The sequence below is a fragment of the Rhizopus delemar genome, genomic scaffold, assembly GCF_000149305.1.
Source record: "Rhizopus delemar RA 99-880 supercont3.9 genomic scaffold, whole genome shotgun sequence".
Lineage (NCBI taxonomy): Eukaryota > Fungi > Mucoromycota > Mucoromycetes > Mucorales > Rhizopodaceae > Rhizopus > Rhizopus delemar.
The window spans coordinates 746,557-764,007 of record NW_027137835.1 but is presented as its reverse complement, the minus strand read 5'-3'; the positions used below and the strand labels follow the sequence as shown (position 1 = coordinate 764,007).

Genomic DNA, 17,451 nt, shown 5'->3' with positions numbered 1-17,451 from the left:
TTTGATTTGTCGGTATAGGCTGTTAGTTTGATATCATACAATTTACAGTCTAAAGAAGTGAGCGCAGGTGATAAAAAGTAATAGCGAGGACGTTCAAAGGCCTCGTTCACCAACTGAACGCCTGGTACAATAATAGGATCTGAAGGATCGCTTGGATTTTCAAAAGTGGCTTCAACATAAACTGACTTGACTGGTTTGACCATTTCAACTAACCAAGAGTAACTAAGAGTTGTGTTAAAGCATATAGAAATCAGAAAAAGGAAAACTCACTGAGCTCCTAATTGTTCATTTTTAGCATTGATTGCAAAGCTTGCGCTTAGATCTTGGAAATATTTTGTCTTTTTAAAATGAGGTTCTTTCACTTTCTTGTCAAACAAGCAACCACAAGAAAAATCCATTTTAGAGCGGAAAAAAAAAAAGAGAGAGAAATAGGGTTTTTATTGTTAAATAGATTTCTCTTGATAGACCTTGTTATTCCTAGTAATCATTTGCTTCATTTCTGGATTATTTTTTAAATCCTGCTCAGTAAACTATGCAGATAACGATAAGCTCTTTTTGCTCATTTTCTAAATTTAACATTTTACCTTTATTTCTTTTCCATCGGGTGAAGTAAAAGTATAAACAATGGATTGTGTATTTTCTAAACTGTGGGCGCTTCCTTCACCAGTTACACTGTTTGTAACTGCTTCAATAAAAGTCAACAAATAAAGATGAATAAAAAATAAACCGATTGAAAGTTTCATGATAAAGTAAACAAAGAAAGGGGGAACATTTGCTTGCCCCCTTTTATATAAAGAGAATTAAGGAGAGAAAAGAGCTTATTTGTTATGAATCTATTTTTATATTTACGTGAATTATTTTTCTTTATTTCGACAAAAAGTTCCAGAATCGACACATTCGAGCAATGGTTTGTATTTTTTGAGTGTTTGTCAGATTAGGATTCTCTAAATCACGTATGTCTTCTAAAAATCTTGCTCTTGTATTCTTTCTTGTGGGTAAAGTGGTTGCATAGGCTCTTAACAAATGAATCTCACATAATAAAAGTCCTTGGGTCTCACAGTCAGCCTGTAATCTATCTTTTTCACTTATCATCGTCCTCTGCTGCCATTCGCTCGATGGTTGTTGTGGTGTTCTGATAATCAACTGTCTTTCTATGCGTCTATCAAGTGGGAAGATGAGAATAAAGAGAATTAATATGAAAAAGACATACCTGAGTGTTTCATGTATAGGCAATCCAGTTTTAGTCATACGTTGCTTACTTTTACCTTGTAATATATCCTTTAACCAAGAAGCAGATGCCCATGTTACAAGCATGGATGGTGCGACAGCTGTTTTTTTTCTTTACATGAGTTCTTTTCCTTGTATAATGTACATGCATATATTTACCCAAAAAGGCAAAATTAAGCTCATTGGATTTCAATAGTTTATCCAAAGCTGACATGGCCAAGTCAACATCTACTTTAGTTTTCTGAATTTGAATAAGGATTGCTTGAAGCAAATCACCTAGATTTCATATGAGTCAAAGGAAAAAGTAAATCATCGTTTCATTTTGTCTTTACCAAGAATGACATTCTTTAACGGATTCTAATAACAAATGGGTCAATAATAAAAAGAATTTATTCATATTTCTTTTTACCTTTATTTCCTTTTCATATTCTTTCAACACAACAGATATATCACCTTCACGTATATCTATTGCTAATTTGGCTAAATCGCTCTCAGTTAAATGCATATTGTCTTTTGCAAATCCCACCACCATACGCTCAAGTGACTAGACAAGAAATATATTTAGTTTTCTTGTGAAGAATGTACCTATTTTTCGTTGTTTTTTTTTACAGCTAAATCACTTTGTAATCCTTGTTTACTTAACAAACCCAACCGTTGATCCTTTAATCGGATCGTTTCCCATACTTTTTTAACAGGATCCCAAACCCAATTCGTCAGGAAATCATAAACAGTACTTGCAAATTCTTGCGTAAATTGTATAATATCTCCCCTTCGTTTCAATAGATAACGCAGTGACCATTGTCCTACAAAATAAGAGACAGTGATAGGGATCCAATAACGCATCCAGGTGGAAGGGATACCATGAGAGGCCTGGACGGCTCCCAAGTTTGACTTGCGCACCTCTGGCCACTGTTCCACAATTTGAAGGAGATCAGCCACGACCTGTTCCCGATTGATAGCATCTCTATCGGTAGCAGTACTGCTCAGTTGGGTCAATGTCTCGGCTTGTTGTTGTTCTTTGGTTGGATTCAGCAAGACGTTCAGCATATGGACACTTTGTTTGACTTGATTGGCGACGGTCGTCCTAAAGATCTCTGGACCTACGTTATGAGTATTGAATTGAGGTGAAGCCATCAGGAGCATTCCCAGATTGGCTGCCTGATCCGATCGAAACTTTTCCAATGCCTCTCTTTTTAGTCGGATCTCTTCATGAATCATTTGAAGTAAAAATGGACGACGCTTTTGTAATGACGACAATTGAAAGAATCGGCGTGCACTAAAAGACTTTTTACTGTGTACAGGAAAGAGTTGAGTGAGCAGATAGTCTGAAGAAGAAAACAAAGACGGGATGGATTGAACACGGTTCATGGCATCACTGAATAAAGTATATAAACGGAAAGGCATCGCTTTTCAACAGGTTAGCTTCTTCTTTTTCTTATGCGATAGAATTGTTGTCTTACTCTGTAAAGCATAGTACATTTCTCGAGAACTACTGCCTTCAATGGAATTCCAGTAATCGATCGATTCCGAAACTGGCAGTGTCAAGTTGAGCACGTCCGAAAAGACGTGCCCATAGACAGCAAGTGCACATTTTCCGATAAATAACCATCCTAGATCGTCTTCTGTGCCTTTGGTTTGACTAAATTGTTCTAAATAGTCGCGAACTTTTTCAAATGGTAGTGGTGTGGTTGAAGATAATTCTTGAGTTGCACGCACCAAGAATTCACTGCCATTGGCTTGTTGTGCAGAACTGTATTCTTGTACATGTTTTGTAAATGCAAAATCGAGAGATGTATCAAGCCTCTTTATTTGTTCACTGATAAATGTATCCATGAAAGAAGAAAAATAATTTAACCGGAGATTTAGTTTATAATGTCATTTTCTTTTAATATTTGTGATACCAAATCTATGGGAACTACTACTTGAATTGTTCCAAGCATTAACATGCTATAGACAGGCAATATATTTTAACAGCAAGGTGTTTATTGCATCATCTTATTTGAAGGGATGTGTGTTTCATAAATGTGGATAAACCCGTTAACATGATTAGAATTATGTATAACAGGACAATGGGCTCCAGTGGAGAATCAACACATAAAATATCACAAAGACCTATCATAAGCAAAATGGCACCAACTTATAAGCACTCTATTTTTTTGCCTTTTTCTTACTCATTTGGTTTAATATGGATAACATCAAAATGGACTTTAAAAGCAAAGCCTCTTCTAAGGTCTTTTTTGCCTGTCATTTATATGGGCAGCAATATCTATTTTAGACGAGATTGTAATATAGCAAATTTAGAAAGAACACCTAGCACTATCCGTCTACAATCATTTATTCTAAATCTGTTTATGTTTTCGTAGCAAGTCAATATCCGATACACTTGTATTACTTTTATATTCATGTGTTCTTTGATGAATTTCAATAAGCATTAAACTTTTCATCCATGAACAAAATATGTATCTCATTACTTTGTCTCTTTATTAAAGTCGCTGGCTAGTCTTTTAACAAGAGAATATGACTTCAGACCTTGTAACAAGCTGTTAACACTATGAAAATAAACAAAAAAGTTCCAAGCTTACTTGATTTGTTTAATACAAGTCGTGACAACTCAATTCTATATATGCCAATATTATAAAGAGACATAAGAGCATACATTATACTTTGTCTTGCTTTAAAAATATCTTAAATTTAAATTACAAAATCAGGCTAATGAATACTTCACAGAGACTTTTAAATTCTTTTATTCGGTCATAGCTAACTCTACTCATTCAACCGAGTACAGGTTGTTTTAGCATGTCTCTTATAAACGGTTGAAAAATTTGCAGCATTTAGATAATATATATCTAAAAGGCAAAAAAAATCTTTTGAAGAAAAAAAAGGCTAGAGTTGTGAGGTATTTTTTGACCTTGAACTTGGTTTATATCGAAAACTTAAACTTTATAGTTACCCAATCTTTGTTTTAAGCAATCAAACATGCTATTGATTCGTGCTTCTTTCAAAATGATTTCGCCGAATCCAGGATATCTTTGTCATCCATGTCATCAAACAGCAGAATACCAAAGCATAATATAATGAAAATAGAGCTCGTCAAAGCAACTATCTAATTCATGCAATCCAATTGATAAATTAGTGAAGCAATAGTATCTCAATGGCATATCTGAAGTCGATTATCTTGATTAGCAGCCCTCTGTTTCAACAAAGAACCTATTTTAACCACTGACAAGACGACAAATTACTCTAACAGCCCTATCTTTTTTTTATTAAATGCCATCAGTAAATTCATATTGAGGATCACATAGGCAGTGGCTGTCTTGTTAGAAAATAAAATCAATCTGTTTATTGGTAATGACACGAATTACAAGAGACTGGGACACTTTAAAATAATTTTTAAGCCCAGTTAAAATGTTTCAATTGAATGGAACTGAACACTCAGGATTTGTGTAATGTTTTGATAGATAAGGGATCGACCAGGTTGGGCGATCATTTTGTAAACTCAGACTGTTTTTTTTTTATTTATTTTTTATTCATCAGTTGTCCCTGTTTTTTTTCTTTTCTTTATAGACATGGAAAACAAAAAACAAGAATATAAAGTGGTGATTGACCAGGAAGAAGAGAAAAAAAGCAACAGTCAACAGTCGACACTAGTAGCACCATCTGGTGTTCATCTTTCACCAGCTGCAAGAGCTATTCTACCTATTGCAAGTTATTGTTTTGCTTCCATATTAATGACTGTGACAAACAAGTACGTCTTGAGTGGATATGAGTTTAATATGAACTTTTTGTTATTAACAATTCAGGTAACTTTTATAAAGTGACCGGTGAACTAAATGGGACTGACACAGATGTTTTACATGTTAGAACGTGGTTACAGTTTTCTTATTAGTGTTATTTAAATTCTTAAACCTTATCAAGTTTCGTGATTTTGACAAAGAGGAAGCACAAAAATGGCTACCGGTGGCCATATCACTTGTCGGTATGATCTATACTGGATCAAAGGCCCTTCAATTTCTTCGTATTCCTATTTATACCATCTTTAAAAATTTAACCATCATTCTTATTGCTTATGGTGAAGTGCTTTGGTTTGGTGGAAGCGTTACCCGTTTGATGCTGGTCTCCTTTAGTTTGATGGTAAACAAAGTAGAGCGATGAGCTATTCACAGCACTGATGCTTCTTAGGTTTTATCTTCAATCATTGCAGGATGGGCAGATATCAGTGACAGTTTAACAGAGATCGTACAGTTGGATACTACCATCGCAGGATATTTTTGGATGGCGACTAACTGTATTTCATCAGCAGCTTTTGTGCTCTACATGAGAAAGAGAATCAAGCTGACAAACTTTAAGGATTTTGATACAGTATTTTATAACAACATCATCTCTATTCCATTCTTGATCATTCCTAGCTTTATTTTTGAAGACTGGTCCACTGAAAACCTGTCTAATAACTTGTAAGTAAAAGTGAAAAGGAGAAGGGAAAAAGAGGCTCAATAATACTAGTCCTAGTCATATTCGTCAACAGGTGATTGTGGCCATGGTATTCTCTGGAGCGTCTGCCTTTACCATGTCTTATGCCTCCGCCTGGTGTGTACGTACGACATCATCCACTACTTATTCTATGGTAGGTGCATTAAATAAATTGCCAATTGCTGCTTCAGGTATTTTATTCTTTGGTGACCCTGCCACATTTGGAAATATTACTGCTATCATTGTTGGTAAGTAAGAGAGAGAGAGAGAAATACAAAAAACAGAGACTTATGGAGTATGATAGGTTTCATCGCAGGTATTGTTTATTCATTGTCAAAGACTATGTACAGCAAACCTTTGCAAATGAACAAAGATCTCATCCCACTGTCTTCTTCTTCAAGTCAAAGTAATGCAGATGCAGTAAGAGACCATTGATAAGGGACTTTTTATGTATACATTATATATTAATATATTAATTTTACTTATTAAAAGAATTTCTTATGATTGTACGATATGACTTATTCAATAGAAAAAGGAAAAATGCTTTTCTCTACAATACTTCATGTTATTCATTACTAAAGATAGATCAAAGAAATCTTTAGTTGCCAATTGACATTATATACAACATATGAAGTAAGTATTAAAGCAACTTTCAATAATGAGCAAATCCTCAATCGGTAAAGCTGATGTTTCTGTTCATACAACTCTAGACACAAAACAAGTTTTTACCGGCTTTACCTCTTAAAACTCGAATCCAATTTGAAACGGCAATGCTATTTACACTTAATACACCCTTTTGAATTTGGTTCTTTTATGCAACTAAACTTCATTATCATCTCTGAGACTTGGAATACAAAACAATTTTTGCTCTGCTTTATCTTCTTAAATAGTCAATAATAAACTCATTGGACGAGAATGAGATAAACTTATTCTCAAGACAGAATGCATTGTTCATAATTTTTTTCGCAGGGGATTTATAGATCTTTCTTCATTTAGACTAAACAAGCTATACACATTTGAAAGCCTTTACAGTTTCAATCATTGATACTCTACTTGGTCTACAACTAGATAAGACTGAGCTTGATTAAGGAGTATACACTGTTTATTCTAAAAGCATTTTTTTATTGGCAATCTGCCAATATGTAGGTTAATGATATCATTAAGGTATAGTAAATAATCGTTTTTTAAGAAAAAAGGGGGAAAGGTGCAATTATCATGGCTTAAAGGGGTAAAGCTTCTTCCAATGTTAAAGCATGCATCTTGATGTGTGACCAGTGTAACATAACAGTACTGGTTTACATGCCGATAAAACAACAAGTGAGAGAGGGGAAAAGGAATCGGAGGAATAAATGAATAACTCAAAAAAAAAAGAACAAGCACAATTCTTTATTTTGTATTACGATTACTATTCCAATACATTACAACCTTTACTTCAAGAATAAAATATCTTATCTTGTCTTTTAAAAGGCGTAAAAATTACCTATTGAGCCCACAGTTGGTGACTTTATTAAGCACAATTACAAAAAAAAAGTAGTTCCTCACTCTAATGCTTTATTTGATTTATGCTATGCGTCCTGTTTTCAAGTGATTCTGAATATTTAAAAAAGAAAATACTTCTGTTTAGCGCAAAGAACATGAACTTTAATATTTGCAGTAGTAAAATCGACAAAAAGCCTTTGAGACACACCCTTTCAGTTACAGAATAAACAAACCCTTGTAGATAATCACACTTTACTCATATTCTTTTTATCTAATCTCATTGACTCATCAATGAACTAAGTAAAAATTTCGACTTCACTCACCTTTTATTTCCTTTTTTATTTGATGAGTAGCATTGAGTAATGCATCTGTTAGCCACAGATGAACACCCTAATTATATCAATCGCATGATCAAGGTTAAACAATTGGTTACATATAAGCTTGGAATTAACATTATGACAATAAAGTATGCTACATGTATTTTAATGATAAAGAGACAATGTTATCTACTTGATATGCTTGAATACAAAATCACCAAAAGAATATATGTCTTTTCTATTTAGAATTAAAAAGGAAAGAGGGGTATGAACTAAGCTCAGGAAGTAACCTTGAAACAAGGAGTTAAAACTTCATATCTAGAAACACAAGTAATCAACAATGCGTGATGCAATCAAAAAGAAGCTTTACTTTACCTTTTTCCATTTTTATTATATACAATTTGGAATCGATACATTTCCTCTTCATTAAAAAATGAATCTATCTGAGATTTTTTGTTAGTAAAAAGAAAACGCGCCCATATTAGCTTCCTGTTTTATATTACAAAAAAAGCAAACTTTCCAAAGCCTTCAGATACTTGAATAGTGGGCGTCCATCGATTAGACAACATCGAGTTCATATCTTTACCATGAAATATCTTAACGGTAATTGAACCAGCAATACCGTTCGACCAATTCACTTGTCCTCTAATTGAGATTATAAGTACAAATAAAGGCATACTTTGAGTTTAGATTATTTACATTTCGCCTTTCTTGTAGATCGTATTCCATGTAGGAATAATGATATGAAAATCATCCAATTGGGATACAGGGGCTGCAATAACAAATGTAAAGGTCAGAATAAGAGCAAAAATAAAAGAAAATTTCATGATTTTAAAATAGTTTAATGAAATTTTAATACAAGAGAAAGAGAGAGAGAGAGAGAGAGAGAGAGAGAGATAGAACAGGGATAAAGGAGTATTTATATTCTACTTCGTTTACAATGCAAAATACATGCAATATAATTGCTTTTTGTCAAATAAAGTATTTGTTTTGATACATGAATCGATAGCTTTTTAACTATTTATTTTTAATGATCCATTGGATGAGGTCTCCAAATGGTATTGACACGCTTTTTCTTATTATTTTCCTTTTCATTTAATTGAAGATCAATGGTCTCTTCTACATCAATTTCAGTGGGAACATCAATTGGATCACCAGACTTTGAGTTATCGGCCCAGCTATCTGAAATAGCAGCTAGTGAAGAATTATTCCAGTGTATATAATCAAAGTTACTATCCATCACAGAAAAAAAAGAAAAAAAAAAAAAAAGAAAAGCTTATAGGGCTTGCAGCGTGTCGGACTGTTCAATTTAAATTCCGGCGCGTCCATCATCGCATACACCAACGATGTGTCCTCATATAGCAAAAAGAACAAAGCAAACAAGATAACATCCTCTTTTTCGTCATAGCCAAAAGGTAGAGTAAAACATACGATGATAGGAATAATTAAAGTGAAAGGATACCGTGAATGGATGGATGGATGGATGAATGAATAAATTGTCTTTTTGTATTGTATGTCAAGACATAAAAGGAAAAAAAAAGAGCCAGTTTGCTAAAACAATTCTCTCAACCAGCTCGACATTTTTTGATTTATTATTACAACTTACAACAACATGGTGCATTCGAGATCGTTGTCGTCAAATCATTATAAAACAAGTAATTGTATAAACATGACAAAGTTGATGAACAAATAAATCAGCACAATACAACACAATCACGCTCTTTTTCTTTTATTCATCCATCCATCATTGACACGAGAAGAAAAAAGAGAGATGAAGATGGGAGAAACAGAAGGTGCTTAAAGGGAGAATCAGTTGCTAAACTTTCTTTTTTTCAATAGCTAAAATGTCGCACGCTCCTAGAAATAGCTTCATTGCTCCTGGCGTCTCTCGCTACTCTCGCTCTGTTGCCTACAGCAAGAAGGCCTTGTACAAGCGTCAAAAGTCAACTGTTGCCGCTCCTGTCAAGGAAACCGCTGCCGAAAAGACTGTTGAAGTCAAGGGTGCCAAGAACGGTGGCAAGCGTACTGTCCCTGCTCAAAAGGCTCCTCGCTTCTACCCTGCTGAAGATGTTCCCCAACCCAAGGTCAGCCGCAAGACTGCCAAGAAGACCGCTCTCCGTTCTACCATCACTCCCGGTACCGTTGTCATCCTCTTGGCCGGTCGTTACCGTGGTAAGCGCGCTGTTGTCTTGAAGCAATTGGACTCTGGTCTCTTGCTCGTCACTGGCCCCTTCAAGATCAACGGTGTTCCTTTGAGACGCGTTAACCAAGCTTACGTTATTGCTACCTCCACCAAGCTTGATCTCTCCAATGTCAAGGTAAAAAAAAAAAAAAAAAAAAAAAAAGGAATGAGAAAGAGATATCTTACTTTTGAAATAGGTTGATGAAAAGTTCAATGACGCTTACTTTAAGAAGTCTGCCAAGACTGAAAAGGCCTTCCTTGAAGGTGAACAGGTAAATGATAGAAACAAGTTTAGGAAAAACATAATGTTAATCCATATTACAGAAGAAGGCTGCCTTCCCCGAATCCAAGGCTGCTGACCAAAAGGCTATTGACAAGGCTCTTCTTGAAGTCGTCGTCAAGACTCCTTTCCTTCGCCAATACTTGTCTTCCACTTTTGGTTTGAGAAAGGGTCAATTCCCTCACGACTTGAAGTTCTAATTCATAAACATGAAATAAAACTTTTGAAATACGTTTCAATTTATCATTCTATTTTTTTTTTTTTCTTTACAGTGAATACAGACAATGGCTTGATGAAATATAAATTCAGTAAATACGTATGGGAAAAGAACTTAATGATGGTACAATAGCATGTTCATTTTCTTTAAAAAGCTTAAAGCGTACGGGAATTTACCCTGTTTTATGTACATAATGCTTTATGTAAGACAGGAGGATATGTTTCACACAAAATAGGTGCCGGTTTTGTACAATGAAAGCCATGGATGGAAAGGACAAATGGAGTCCTTCAAGGTAGAGAATGAACAGCGTCGAATCATACTGCGTTTGCTCGGAACTTTTTTGTCCGATAGGAAGTATAGGGCAAAGCGGGATGTATTTAGCAACTTGCCCCTAGAAAAAAAAATTAATCGGATCGATTTCCAGTGAATGCTTTTCCCGCACCAGTAATACAGAAGAGAGTAAACAGTAGATGGTTTCAGATTGGATTTTATATCTTCAATTTCCCGTTTATTCAGTAGAATCCGGATAAGAATATCGTGTTACATTCGATAGTGATAAGAAGAGGAGGGAAAAAAAAAGGGGGAGGAGGCGCTTGCACTCTCTTGCTGCTTTTTTGTTTTACATCCAAGCAATGTTATTCTCTTTAGCTTTCAGTTTCTCTTTGTTTTTATCAAGCACACTGGCCTCACCTGTCGCTGTACAAGGATTTGATTTTAAGGGCATCAACACGATGATCTCGTTTGGTGATTCCTATACCATGAGAAATATCAATTTGACTGATTTGACTTACATGTGTCGCGACTGTACTTCTGCTGGTGGTCCCAATTACGTTGTCTACCTCGAAGATTATACGAAATGGGTTAGCTGGGACCTGGCCTTTGGTGGTGCTCCGGTGAATAATGCTCTGGTTCACAAAGTAAGTGATTCATTGAAAAATTGGGTATAGGTCTAACGTTTTTTATCGCTGTACAGTATCCTCCGTAAGAAGTGTTCATTTTTACAAAATAGTGATGATAACATTCTCTCTTGTTTGCTTTAGAGTGCCCGATCTGAATGACCAGGTTCGAGAGCTTTATCTCGGCGTGTTTGCTGCTCCTAGCAATACAATTGAAAGCATTGTGAAATCAGCCTATAAAACTGGCACGCGTACTGCTCATTCTACGTTAAACACGTTCTGGATAGGTATTAACGATATTGGATTAACCTATGGTTGGAGTAATACAACGGCAATTGACAAAGAAATTATGGCTCAATATGAATCCTTGATTGTATGTCAAATATAGAAAAAGCTGTAACATTCATCTCATTGACGTCTTCTTAACTGTAGGACCAATTGATTAATTACGGAGAGACTAATTTTCTGTTTTTGAATGTGCCAGCCATTGAACGATCTCCTTTGTGGTCTAGTACGACTCAGCAAGCAAATACAATTAGAGCACATGTCAAAGGTTCGTTTTACAAAAAAAAAATAGATGCAAAAATAATTCCCCTTTTTTCTTGACTAAAACTTTTTGTTTTTATCCTATAAGCTTTCAATGATAGATTATCTCAGCTGGTAAAAGCATTAAAGTCAAAACATCACAATGCTACGTTTTTGGAATACGATGCTTGGACTTTATTTACAAACGTTCTTGATCATCCAGCCAAATACAATATAAGTGACATTACTCATTATTGCACTGACTGGTAAAAAAAAAAAAACGTCCTGCACATATTTCTTTTCATTGACCTGAATATACATATAGGTCAGCACCTAAGCAACATCATTGCAAGTCTATGCAAGAGTAAGCAAAAAAGAATACTGTAGAACACAATCAACTGACTCTTTTGTTTTTCACTGCAGGTATTTTTGGCACGATAGCCTTCATCCAACCTTCGCTGTTCACCAGGTTTTGGCTAAAGACATTTTAAGCTTCCTAAAGAAGAACTAGGCTTATATTTCTGGCAAATAAATATTCTTCTTTTCGCTTCACACCATTCCTCTGTTCATGTAGATTGTAGGATGAATAGCTTGGATTATTCAACATAGGCAAGCTTGCGTCTTTTCCTAAAACAAATTGACCTCAATTACATTATTAAGCATAGTGAGTAATGGCCGTCATCAACAGCTTTAAGACATAGCAAGCTGTTGGATAGTCTTTAAGAAACAGTCATTGAAAATGCTTGTGAGAGTGTGCTGTTGAACATTTATCAGTTAGCCCTACAGCACGTGATTTTAAAGCACTAGGCACAGAAGAGATACTTGCTTTTTGACCACCCTGCTTCCATTGGGGTTCAAGAAAGGGAGAGTAAAGAGAGATATACTTAGTGTGACACATTGTCCTTCAAACTGTTTGTATGATGAATAAAGGTACTGCACATCATGATGTGAGGGTCCTTCCTATCGTGCTTACAAGCTCATTTGTGATTTTGGTAATGAATTACAAAGTATAGGTATAAATATAGTAAAAAAATCCTTCGATAGTGGATATCATTCACCCTTGAGCCTTTAAAGACTTTTTAACAAAATAAAAATACATTTATACAATGAAGGATTTATTATCAAATGAAAAGCTCTATTATAATCTATCTAGTTACAAAAGTAGAGGTATACATAGCATTCTTTCTAATGTTTATAATTAAGCCAGATACTAACACTATCAGGCCCCACAAGATCTCGGACTGTAGCCATCAATAGCTCTAATTCTACTGCAAGCTGTTCAGAGTTCATCATGTAAGTGCTATAATAAGTATATTCTCGTTCTCCCAAATGCTCTATTTTAAAAATATCCATTCTACGTGCCATGTTGGTCAATACTCTTCTTGCCTTTGTGGGTCGAATGACATAAGGAGGCAGTGGTGTTTTGTTGTTTAAGGAGTCAGCGCTCAGGTGAAGTGCGGTTAGATAAGATGCGATCTAAAGAAATGAATTAGAGCTTGCTTTGTGGATACAAGTTGGGGTTGACTACCATCTGCTTTCTTGCTTTCCAAGTATCTTTGACAACCATCATTCGCCACTCAAACGAAATATTCTGAGTCACAAATTCCATACCGATCACCAAACTTAATATGTTTTCCAACACTTGCAACAGATGAACATATTTACTTTCGGGAAATGTGCCACGTAAGGTAGGTTCAAACCGACTCTGTTCCAGCAAGACGCGTTCTCCCTTGATTTGCTGACGGATCCCTGTGGCCACAGCTTGAAATAGCTTTCGATCGGCTCGTCTTTCGTCTGGATCCTCCGGTGTGTCTCTTACAAGGAGAGCTAAAAAGGTGGAATAGAGAGCACCCAGTTCACTGATGGTCTTTGAGATGCGATGGCGCAGCTCGACTCTGCCTGTTTTTGGATACGGAAATATGCTGATGATAAGTGCTGCGATCACGCCTACGATACAAGTCACCGTTCTCTGGACAAAACATGAGCTTCACAAGATTAAATGTCTATGGATTCCAAGTACCTCGTAAGTAATGATAAAAATGGTCGTGTCTCTGTTATGGGGATCTATGTTGTATGTATAACCCAGGACTGATATGAGTTTGTAAGTGTTTGTCTCTATTCATCGTTTACTTACTGAGTGAGGTGGTTATCAGGGCAAAGAGTCCCCCTGCCTTCCAGAATTTTCCGTGAATATAAACCAAGAGCCAAGGTAAATTGGCAACGAAGGATAACACGATCAGACCGGGTGCGGTTCCACGCGCTATTTCCCAAATGATGATGCTTTGGATCGCACCAATGAAGGTACCTACAGTACGCGTCATGGTCCTAGTAGAAGAAAACGTTAATAATTACATGCTCTTGTCCTGCTTTTTCCGTGTACCCAAACAGATTACTTCCTACAGAGGGGCCCATCCAGATAAGAGCCACCACCACTGCCCACTGGCCTCGATAGTCCGCGTACCATCTCGCTGACTGTTCCAAGAAAGCAGGCAGGGAGAGAGCGGCGACGACGATGATCGCTCGAAAGGCAAAGGCTGCCTCGGTGGTATAGACATAATCGGTCAGGAACGTATGAAGCTTGTAAAAGGTGCGCTGGGTTCGTGTCACGGGATAAGAGACATCCGGGTCATGGTAATCCATCGGATCCAACGCGTTCTCTCGCCAAGGATTCACTGCCTGCTTCTTTTCCCGATGCTCACTCGGCGTCCGAACGCGACCTCGGTAAGGTGTATCGAGCCTGTAGATCGACTGTTTCTTTTCTTGGCTCTCAAGGTCGGCAATGATCGTCGTCGAACGTCTCCGACTGGCAGCCGCGATCAAGGTCGCTCGTCGGGTCAGACTTCTTTCGATGCCGATCGGATGCGTCGCATCTGCGATGGCAGCCGGCGTCTCCAGCTCGAAGGAGTCCTCTGTCCCGTGGCTTTGAAAGAGCCATTTGTTGAAAGTGATGTGGGGCCACCAAAGCCGTTTTCGACTTCGGTAGTGATCAAGCTCATAGATCAGTGAGGTGAGTGTATAGAGGAGTTTGGCAAACGTGTGTAGGTTGAATTGAAAGGTGAGGAGTAGAAAGAGAATACGTCGAGGGACACCGGTGGTCGTGTACAGCCTGTCGAGACCCACCAGTCGGTGCTGGTGAAATCGTTGGATGGCCTCGAAAAGTGGTACAGAGGGATCTTGGCTTGAATCATACTCAAGCATCTTGGCCTCTTCCCTTTCTCTTTCTCGGCCCACCTTCCACCGATAGTAGTATCGGTAAACGTAGGGTCTGCTTTGATATCGAGGGTCGAGGGACTGCATACGTCTTAATCGCTTGATAGACTCTTGGAAGGCTTGAATGCATGCGTCTGCCAGATGAAGGTAGGTTGGTTTGACGATCGTCAAGATTTTGTCGTATTCGTGTTTCCAATAGGTCATGACTTTGATTGAATCTTCCCACTGTACCTTTCGATGCCGAACAGATGGGCTACTGTCATTACTGTTATTACTGTCGTGGGACAATGATCTTTGATCCTCATTTTCTTCTTCAACAATTTCACCTACTCCTTCTTCCTCATCATCCGTATCGCCATAATAACTTCGTGGCCTTTCGATCCTCTCGTTTTCTCCTGGATCCGTCTGTTTTTCGCTCTCTTCCTGTTCCATCATCTTCTCTTCCGCATGCCTCATATTTTCTTCCATCGCTCGACTCACACCGAGACCTCGCAAGGGGACATGAATCTGTTTGATCAAAGCCGTCAGTTCACTGATGTCCGTTGGGGCCATCGCATTGTACGACGGTTCCCTTCTCGCCATCCTTTTCTTCTCGATCAAGGCTGTGATCAGCAAATCGAGCTTTTTGTGCATTAGAGCGATAGAATCTACTTTTTTTGTGTCGGTCTGGAGAAAACGATGGACTTGGTGTCTCGAGATATCATTGAATGCCTCCAACACTTTCACCAGCTGTTCTACGTAAACTTCAGTGCTATTTTCAGGAAAGATCAACAAGAAAACAAGAAAGATGAGAAAGAATCCGACGAGGGTGGATAAGAGAGCTTGCAACTAGGACCCATGAACATCAACTTCTACTTATCAACGCATGCAGTCTCACTTACCGTGGGCACCACAGTGAATTCGACATTTAAAACAGCCGTCGTCAAACTGAGCATCATGATCGTCGCTGCCAGCATACCACCTACATTCGCCTTTTCGATCTTGATACGAATGATGCTCAAAAAGAAGCAGCCGATGATCAAGAAGAAGACCAGGACAGCACACACCTTGGGCTGTGCGACACTGGGATCGTTTGGGTCTCGAGTCAGACTGGAGAGAAACGTGCCGAGGATAGACCAGGCGGCGGCCAGACAGCACATGATGCTACCAAACAAGACGTCTTCGGCCAAGAACCCGTAGGATTTCGATGGATGCACAAATTCGACCGCGACGGCCGCCAGAATCCCGCTGGCTCCCGTCAGACGACGGATCGGATCGACCAGGAAGAGACCAAAGGCAATGGTCAGTGCCATATTGGCTTTCAGAATCTTTAGACAAATAGGCCATGTTAATGATTGCCAGAGACCTTTCAATCTTTGCTGGATGGTTTGTATCGGAAGAGGATGTCCAGATGTCGTTGATAATCGAAATCTTCTTGAAGGATTCTCTGCTCTCTCACTGCTCTCTTTTGGCCGAGTTTTCTTTTTATTCATTTTTTTTTAAAAAAAAAAAAAAAAAGAAAATAAAAAAAAAAATGTTTATGCAACCACGTCGGGTCTTTTCGTTTTGTTTTGTTTATCCGCAATGAAAAGCCGATCGATGATTACATCTTTTGCTAGACTCAAATCACTTTCATGTTACTGTCCTTGCTGTCTTGTGATGTCTTATTGTGTATCATGCTTCAATCAAGTAGACCTTATCTACAATAATGCTTGTGCTGCTCCTTTTACCCTTACTATCATATCGTTACATTCCCGTTTTTTGTTTTCTTGACGATCATAGCCCTCACACTTTCAATTGTAAGCAGAACACTCAACGTTTGTTCTTTAATTCTACATGAATAATCACAGTGCTTCCACCGTCAGTTGGACATTATTTTGAAAATACTGTGAGGGAATTAGAAAAAAATGACTATTTTTTCCAGACTGGTTTCATTTACTTGTATTCATCACATGAAAAGACTAAAGCTGTTTTTTTTTTTTTTATTTTATTTTTCATTTTCATTTTCATATAATTCAGTTATGGAGCTTAGGATTGCCTGCTTTCACTTTAAAAGATCAGGGATCTTTTCTGAAAAAGTTTTTAACTCGCGAGGAGTTGTTGGGCAGGCAATCCTACAAAAAGATCTTTTGATGATGCTCTTTTCATCATCAACCAGGTAAAGAGCCTCAAAAAAGATTTGGTTGTCTAAATGCAATATTCGTTATGACTTGAATGATCAAAGTATAGACAATCATCAACTTACCAAAAAAGCGATAGTAGAATTGCGGAACAGGGGACTTGCATTTTCTGACCTACTTGCCATATTCCAATCATTTGATCATGCTTTTGATCATTTTTGCTTCGTCACCCTGTTCCTTTGCTGTGGTACTGTTGAAATAAACGCCACCAGAAAATTCAACCAGAACAGATGTGAACCGTTCGTCTTTTGTTGAGAAGCATACCCCATCCCATTTAGTTGCTCCTGTGATCTCCACTGTTCGCTCAATCCTATTTTATATTGTTAGAGTGGACAACTTTTTCATTTGTTGCAAGTTAGTTCACCAGTGGAAAGAAACCAGGTCATTGCAACTAAGAAAAAGGGTATGCAGCAAGTAAATGGTTGTGATAGGAGCAGCTGTTCTTTCTTTCATTGAAAAAAGAATAGGGTTTCTTGGGCTGGTCATCATTTG

The 17,451-nt window shown here is 37.4% G+C and overlaps 10 protein-coding genes across 10 annotated transcripts; 3 read left to right on the top strand and 7 right to left on the bottom strand.

Moving 5' to 3' along the window:
• Positions 1 to 443: 443 nt before the first annotated feature.
• RO3G_11376 (uncharacterized protein) lies at positions 444 to 743 on the bottom strand (the record flags this gene model as incomplete). The annotated part of the gene is made up of 2 exons (XM_067665960.1): positions 444 to 530; positions 585 to 743. The coding sequence occupies 2 exons, from the start codon at positions 741 to 743 to the stop codon at positions 444 to 446; spliced, it is 246 nt and encodes an 81-aa protein (XP_067522061.1).
• Positions 744 to 1,151: 408 nt separating this feature from the next.
• Positions 1,152 to 3,060, bottom strand: RO3G_11375 (uncharacterized protein; the record flags this gene model as incomplete). Its single annotated transcript, XM_067665959.1, has 7 exons — positions 1,152 to 1,159; positions 1,260 to 1,328; positions 1,387 to 1,503; positions 1,560 to 1,584; positions 1,637 to 1,771; positions 1,837 to 2,552; positions 2,688 to 3,060. 7 exons carry the CDS (start codon positions 3,058 to 3,060, stop codon positions 1,152 to 1,154), a joined length of 1,443 nt encoding a protein of 480 aa, XP_067522060.1.
• A 1,733-nt stretch (positions 3,061 to 4,793) lies between these two features.
• RO3G_11374 (uncharacterized protein) lies at positions 4,794 to 6,104 on the top strand (the record flags this gene model as incomplete). The annotated part of the gene is made up of 5 exons (XM_067665958.1): positions 4,794 to 5,027; positions 5,143 to 5,358; positions 5,407 to 5,678; positions 5,734 to 5,942; positions 6,034 to 6,104. The coding sequence occupies 5 exons, from the start codon at positions 4,794 to 4,796 to the stop codon at positions 6,102 to 6,104; spliced, it is 1,002 nt and encodes a 333-aa protein (XP_067522059.1).
• A 1,664-nt stretch (positions 6,105 to 7,768) lies between these two features.
• On the bottom strand, positions 7,769 to 8,317 carry RO3G_11373 (uncharacterized protein; the record flags this gene model as incomplete). The annotated part of the gene is made up of 4 exons (XM_067665957.1): positions 7,769 to 7,808; positions 7,866 to 7,933; positions 7,994 to 8,135; positions 8,190 to 8,317. 4 exons carry the CDS (start codon positions 8,315 to 8,317, stop codon positions 7,769 to 7,771), a joined length of 378 nt encoding a protein of 125 aa, XP_067522058.1.
• A 200-nt stretch (positions 8,318 to 8,517) lies between these two features.
• On the bottom strand, positions 8,518 to 8,730 carry RO3G_11372 (uncharacterized protein; the record flags this gene model as incomplete). Its single annotated transcript, XM_067665956.1, has 1 exon — positions 8,518 to 8,730. The coding sequence occupies one exon, from the start codon at positions 8,728 to 8,730 to the stop codon at positions 8,518 to 8,520; it is 213 nt and encodes a 70-aa protein (XP_067522057.1).
• A 604-nt stretch (positions 8,731 to 9,334) lies between these two features.
• Positions 9,335 to 10,152, top strand: RO3G_11371 (60S ribosomal protein eL6; the record flags this gene model as incomplete). The annotated part of the gene is made up of 3 exons (XM_067665955.1): positions 9,335 to 9,808; positions 9,870 to 9,944; positions 9,997 to 10,152. 3 exons carry the CDS (start codon positions 9,335 to 9,337, stop codon positions 10,150 to 10,152), a joined length of 705 nt encoding a protein of 234 aa, XP_067522056.1.
• Positions 10,153 to 10,801: 649 nt separating this feature from the next.
• On the top strand, positions 10,802 to 11,227 carry RO3G_11370 (uncharacterized protein; the record flags this gene model as incomplete). Its single annotated transcript, XM_067665954.1, has 2 exons — positions 10,802 to 11,086; positions 11,210 to 11,227. 2 exons carry the CDS (start codon positions 10,802 to 10,804, stop codon positions 11,225 to 11,227), a joined length of 303 nt encoding a protein of 100 aa, XP_067522055.1.
• A 1,852-nt stretch (positions 11,228 to 13,079) lies between these two features.
• On the bottom strand, positions 13,080 to 13,911 carry RO3G_11369 (uncharacterized protein; the record flags this gene model as incomplete). Its single annotated transcript, XM_067665953.1, has 2 exons — positions 13,080 to 13,537; positions 13,725 to 13,911. 2 exons carry the CDS (start codon positions 13,909 to 13,911, stop codon positions 13,080 to 13,082), a joined length of 645 nt encoding a protein of 214 aa, XP_067522054.1.
• Positions 13,912 to 15,651: 1,740 nt separating this feature from the next.
• RO3G_11368 (uncharacterized protein) lies at positions 15,652 to 16,092 on the bottom strand (the record flags this gene model as incomplete). The annotated part of the gene is made up of 1 exon (XM_067665952.1): positions 15,652 to 16,092. One exon carries the CDS (start codon positions 16,090 to 16,092, stop codon positions 15,652 to 15,654), a length of 441 nt encoding a protein of 146 aa, XP_067522053.1.
• A 744-nt stretch (positions 16,093 to 16,836) lies between these two features.
• On the bottom strand, positions 16,837 to 17,084 carry RO3G_11367 (uncharacterized protein; the record flags this gene model as incomplete). Its single annotated transcript, XM_067665951.1, has 2 exons — positions 16,837 to 16,893; positions 17,025 to 17,084. 2 exons carry the CDS (start codon positions 17,082 to 17,084, stop codon positions 16,837 to 16,839), a joined length of 117 nt encoding a protein of 38 aa, XP_067522052.1.
• Between the last annotated feature and the right edge of the window lie 367 nt (positions 17,085 to 17,451).